This window comes from Peromyscus californicus, unplaced genomic scaffold, assembly GCF_007827085.1.
Source record: "Peromyscus californicus insignis strain IS unplaced genomic scaffold, ASM782708v3 Scaffold_15__1_contigs__length_86483966, whole genome shotgun sequence".
NCBI classification, from domain to species: Eukaryota; Metazoa; Chordata; class Mammalia; order Rodentia; family Cricetidae; genus Peromyscus; species Peromyscus californicus.
This window is the reverse complement of record NW_026294447.1, coordinates 52,200,812-52,206,811: the sequence shown is the minus strand read 5'-3', so window position 1 is coordinate 52,206,811 and position 6,000 is coordinate 52,200,812. Positions and strand designations below refer to the sequence as shown.

The following is a 6,000-nucleotide window of genomic DNA, read 5'->3' as shown; positions in this document are numbered from 1 at the left end:
AGACGTCTCAGTGTATGGTGGAACGATGGGCTTGCAAGGAAGTGACAAACAGTGGAGTCTGGGAACTGTTGACTAATGACCACATTTTGGCTCCCATGGTCTTGTGGATCTTGACTCAGATGCACTGGCTTGAGGGAAAACCTGCAGCTGTGAGCCGTCCTCTTCCATGTCTTTGGTGGGTAGCAGCAGTCCTCCAGAGGTTCGTGGATACTCGTGGTCTCCCAGCAGCATCACCGTCCCTGCCCGCTGGGACTTTCCATCACCCCAGGATTGGTGAAAAGACCCATTTTACAGAAAGGGAAAACAAAGGTCCAGACACAATAATTTGTCCAAGCCAGCTAGTAAGAGGCATGACCACTGTGACACAGCATTGAGAACAGAATCTTTGTATAGGAAGAGTTGGGCCTGTGACACTCTCAGGCACCTCAGAATGACCTGATGACACCAAAACCAGTAAACTTCTCCAATGGAAGGAAAACCAAGGGACTCCTTGACCTTCTAAAAGCCACTAGTGCTGGCCACACCTGGGTCAGGTGGCATCTTGCCCTTGCTTTCACAGCTGTTATCTGGCACTGGTGTGGGATATATGTAGCTTACGCTAACATAGGAGATGGTTGGTTGGGAGCATAGTCCTTGGGCTTGGGGACCAAGTTTGTCTCTGTCCCTTACAAGCAATATGACCTTGGATGAGTATCTTTACCTCTCTAAGCTTTAGCAAGAATAAAAATAATAATTTCCTGAGTGCTCCAAGCTTCATTAAAATTTGTATCCTTTTATCTTTTTTTTTTTTTTTGCATTAAGAACCCTATGAGGTAGAATGTGTCATTGTTCCCATTTAACAGGTGAGGAAACACTAATAATGAAATCACAAGCCTCCTGAGGTAGTGGGGTTCCAGCTCAGTGCTCTTTGGTGGCCTTTACGAGGGACAAGGGTCAGCATACATTCTGAAGGACCATGTGGTGTCTGCATTAAGAAGCTTTCTGGCCTACTGTATTTGTGGCAACTTAGCTCTGCAAATGCAACACAAGATTAGCCACAGTCCACATGTGAGTGGTAGCTATGGTTTGTCCAACCACATTTGAACAGGCCATGGATAGCCTCTGGCCTGTGGACAGTGTCTGGTCCATGGACAGGAGCTAGCCTGTGGACAGTATCTGGCTTGTGAACCACATCTTACATCTAGCCTGTGGACAGTAGCTAGCCTGTGAACTACATCTTACATCTTGCCTGTGGACAGCATCTGGCCTGTAGACGGCATCTAGACTGTGACTTTAGTTTGTTTGTCCTTGACCTCTGTGGGGCAATCCTGTTAAAATGTCCCCAGTTCTTCCTGTCTCCTAAGCACCTGAGCTCAGTTGCCGGAGGGCTGACATAAGGTAACGGGGAGTGGAGGAGTGGGGCGGGGGGTGGGGGGGGTGGAATACTGGCATCTGTGGATACAGTGTAAGTTGGGTCATTTATGGATCTCTGTCAACCAGGGAAGTGGTAGTATATGACCACAGGGACAGGGTCAGTGTCAAGCTGACAATAAAAAATGATCACAATCCTCAAGTGCAAGGAGATAGGTGTGTGGGTGCATACCTGTAGGTGGTAACAGATTAAGACCACAGGGTCCAGACGCTGAGTGTAAGGGTTCATTTCCAACCCTCACTGAGGATACAAACAAAAGGGAAGTAAAGGCAGAAGCTTGTTCAAGGAATTGGAGCAAAGACAAATTGGAGAAGAAGCGGGCATTGTCTAAGGGTAGAATGTGGCCACTAAGAGCTAGGTTGCCTGGGGCCTACAGGTGAGCTTGGATGGGGTAGTCAGCAAAACAACTCCCCAAGAGAGCAGTTAGAACTGCCTCCTCCAGTTGGTAACCCATCCTAGGAATCTTTGAACAGAAGCAGGATGTCATAATTCAGCCCCGGCTGAGCCCACTAGATAGCAAAAAAGAAAAAAAAAAATGCATTCAATTAGGCAGATGTTATTAAACACGTACTATGTGCCAAACTCTGGGGATGGGGATGGTACATGCCCCCAAGCCTGTCACCATTTACAAGCAAAATATATATGTGCACGACTTACTGTAACATAGAATGGTCACAGAAACACAGCCACTCGTGACCAGGGGCAGAGGAGGGTTTTGATTGCCCAAAAAGGCCTTTTGCAAGACCTGTCAGATGGTACAAAAGCGTCACTTTGGTGCTCCTGTCACAGGGCCCAGTAGGTTCCCTGCAGGTTCTCAGAAGCACCGGGCTCTGTGGTCCTCCCTGGAGCACTCACACCCCGCCAAGGACTCATTTCCCCCTGAGAAGCACATGGAACTTCCCAGGAGAAAAGAGGAGACTCTTGATAAGCAACTCATTTTAAAAAGGGGTATTATCTTGTGCTTTCAAAGTCCTCCTCAAGAGAGTGGAGCAGATAAGAAGGGAAACCCTTGTCTCTGAATAATTGCAGCCTTAGAGGGGGATCTATAAAAGTCCTGAGGAGATGGTTGCCAGGAACTGAACGCTAGTGCTGGAAAGTGACTTTAAAAAGCCCCAGGCTCACAAAGATAATAAAAATGCATTTAATAGTCTGCCAGCACACAGCTTAAACGTATACTGTGTCTTCTCTCAGTCAGCGCATTACAGGTTGGAGAAGAGAAGTTGCTCTGGGTAAGTAGTCAACTGCTACAGTGTGAGTGTACCCAAACCTTGGTGCTCTTACTCATTTTATGAAATGTAACTTCAGGAGGCGGTGCTCTGGACCAGTGCAGGGACTTCTCTGGTCCACTGTGCAGTCTACAGTTTTGAATGGAGTCCTATCCAAGTATTAACAAAGGCATAAAATCCATCACGCCCAAATCTGAAAAAGTTATCATAAAGCTTATAGGAAAGCACATCCAGGAACTAATGAGTTGAAAAATTAGTTTTAAAAACAATAAGACTTTTCTGGGTGTAGTGGCACATGCCTGTAATCCCAGCACTCAGAGGGCAGAGGCAGGTAGATCTCTGTGAGTTCGAGGCCAGCCTGGTCTACAGAGCGAGATCCAGGACAGCCAGGGCTACACAGAGAAACCCTGTCTCAAAAAAAGAGATAATAATAATAATAATAATAATAATAATAATAATGACTTACCAGACAGTTTTGGAAAGTGTATTTAAAAAAAAAAACAATTGGCACAGTTTAACCATCTAATTTCTAAGTGCACTTTGTAATGTTCCTTACAAGCTGCCTCTTTTCCAAAGATAATGACAAAAGCTTCAGTCAGGTGTCGTCACTGGACTCTGGTGACTTTTGTTTGTTTTCGTTTTGTTTTATTGCATTGTCAAGAGTAGAGTTTTAAGAAAAAACACTACAAAGTTCTCAAAAACCCTATTTATTCTCTATCATCAAAAATAGCAACAGGGGGACTTTATACAACTTTTCTGTGAGTACCCACCAGTCTGTTTTTTTTTTATTTTTTCTTAAAAAAAATAGAAGTTAGATAAAGAAAAATGATTTGGTTTTTTTTTTTAAAAAATAATGTAAGGAAACACTTAATCAGATAGCCCAAGGAGTCATCAGAAATATGTGTAGCAAGAAAGCTTCGTTTGTGGCCCTCTCCGGCCTTTGCACGTCTTTATACTAAACTAGAAAGAGAATGTACAGTACCAATGTTCCCCAACCTGCGTGGATCAAATGGTTTGTTTTTTATACCCATTATTGCTAAGCCAGAGTGTTGACACTGGAGCCGAGGAGTCCACTCATAGAGGATAAAATTGAGAAGCTGCTTCCGAGGACTGGATCTCCACCTGGGCCATTTTGAATTGGGTGCACTGCAGCCATTTGCGGAGGGCAGCCAGGCTAGCACTGCTCTGGCCCGAGCCGGGCAGCGTCCTTAGGCTGTGGTGGTTCACGTTGTTCTGAATGGCCTGGAGACGGAGCTGGAGGCCGGCGGATAAGTGCTGTTAAGGAAAGGGTAGACAGTTCAGTTCTTCCCACTAAGTACACATGTCAGGTAGGGATGGGCGTGGCAGTCAGTCTACAGGTAGGGATGGGCGTGGCAGTCAGTCTACAGGTCTGGCCTGAAGCAAGCCTGCCTTCAAATCTGGCAGAGCTGGAGGTGCGGGTGGGGATGGGGTGAGCCTGCTCTATGTTACTACAGTTATCCTGGCCCAACTCCATCCAAATACTGATGAGCTCATGTTGACTCACTGCAATGGGAACGTGAAGCTGACACCCAGCACCTGGCCTGACGCATTGGTCCTGAGCAACCACTCATATTCAGCACAGGGGCCTAGAACAGTGGTTAAGTGTTTGGGCTCTGTAGTGGAACTTCCCAGTTTCAAATCCCAGTTCCCCTGGGGAACTGTGGGAACAGGGTCTATTAGTCTGTATTAAGTCCCCCCCCACCAGGTGGGGACATATTTATTTCACAGCTCTCTAAGACAAGTGAGTTAACAGACTTTCTAGAAGGGGATTTGGCCCATAGCGGATGCTCGGTACATTTTAATATTGTAATGGTCTCTCTGTGTCCATGACAGTTGTTGACACAGGAAGGCCATGTCAAAGCTCCTCCTTCCCCGGTTCCTCACCAAGCCCTCCTGGTCTGCCCTCTGTACTTGATGCCATGTGAAATTGCCACAGATTAGCGCAAAGCAGGTGAACTGTGGGGCTGGCAGTTTGGAATGCCTCAGGTAGGAAGGCTAGTGGCTCGGTTTGATAGTGAAAACCGGAACCGGAGTAGGTTCTAGTGGTCTGTACATCCCTGCCCTGTGGTCTGTACATCCCTGCCCTGCCGGTGGCCACAGCTAGCCAGTCAGGATGCAAAGGCTGTCCACACCGTTGACAGCTGCCCTGCTGGCTTTTAATATCCCAGGTGTCTGGAGTCCACATCCCTCTCCTTCCAAACAATATGGCTTCCCAACCTGGGGAAGCAGATATTGCCAAGAGTGTTGCTGCCCTCTTCCCCTCCCCCACACTCCAGGTGCCGCAATCAGGCACCAGATGTGGACAGTGCTGTGTTTGGCTCTCCCATTTATTGACAAGCCTCACTATATTTGTCACTAAGGGGTATGTGTCAAAATGTCACCCCCCAGTGAGACCTGGCATTAGAAAATACATTCACCTGGGGACCTCCTTCCAGGACCTGGGGTGCTATCCAAGTCACTGTTCTTTATGGTCCCAAATTTCCTCACGTGTAAAATGAAGAAAGTGGGTTCTTTCTAGCCATTCCTTCAGTGTTATCCTTTTTTTTTTTTTTTTTTTTTTTTTTTTGGTTTTTCGAGACAGGGTTTCTCTGTGTAGCTTTGCGCCTTTCCTGGAACTCACTTGGTAGTCCAGGCTGGCCTCGAACTCACAGAGATCCGCCTGGCTCTGCCTCCCGAGTGCTGGGATTAAAGGCGTGCGCCACCACCGCCCGGCCAGTGTTATCCTTTTTTAATGGAATTCTTTCCATCCCAGAAAATCAATCTTGGTTATCAGATGACATCACCGGGTAAGCTTGGGCCAGACTCCACAGTTATCCTCCTTAAATAGGGTTTGTTGTGGACTGAACCTGCTCAGACCTAGAGGCAGTGCCTCCTCCATTCCTGCACCTTCATCCACAGTGAGCAGTGGGACCAGGGCTCCTAGTGATGCCCTCTGCGGGTCCCTTACCTGCCACAGGTCTCCGGTATTATCGACCCATGAGACAAGGAGTCAGCCAGAATCGTTCTTTCTTTATGGCCAAGGGAGTAGCAGTGTCCCCTATGGATGCTCTGAGATTCACTGGAGGAAGCAGACCTTCCAGACAGCGCAGGGGACCACTTACCTTGGTATTTGACTGAATCATTGGCAACCACATAGGGATGAGCTGTGTGGAGAAAGACAGGAGGCTGGTTATTGCTGTCTCCCATTCTCCCACATCTGCCTGCATTGCTGCATGGGAACGCAGGCTGCTCCGAATGCATTCACCACCACAAGAGATGTGTGCTTGCCACAGAGCCGCTGATATCAGCAGCCTCTTTCTCAGGCCAAACCCCACTGAGATGGCACCATTCGGAGGCTAATAA

At 47.5% G+C, this 6,000-nt stretch overlaps 1 protein-coding gene across 1 annotated transcript in view; it reads right to left on the bottom strand.

The window, feature by feature from the left end:
- Window positions 1-3,328: 3,328 nt before the first annotated feature.
- The window catches only part of Unc79 (unc-79 homolog, NALCN channel complex subunit), a 245,998-nt gene continuing 243,326 nt past the window's right edge, over window positions 3,329-6,000 (bottom strand). Inside the window, 2 exon segments of the mRNA XM_052738842.1 lie at window positions 3,329-3,912; window positions 5,760-5,801. Coding sequence (XP_052594802.1) covers window positions 3,712-3,912; window positions 5,760-5,801 — 243 coding nt within the window. The 3' untranslated portion in view covers window positions 3,329-3,711.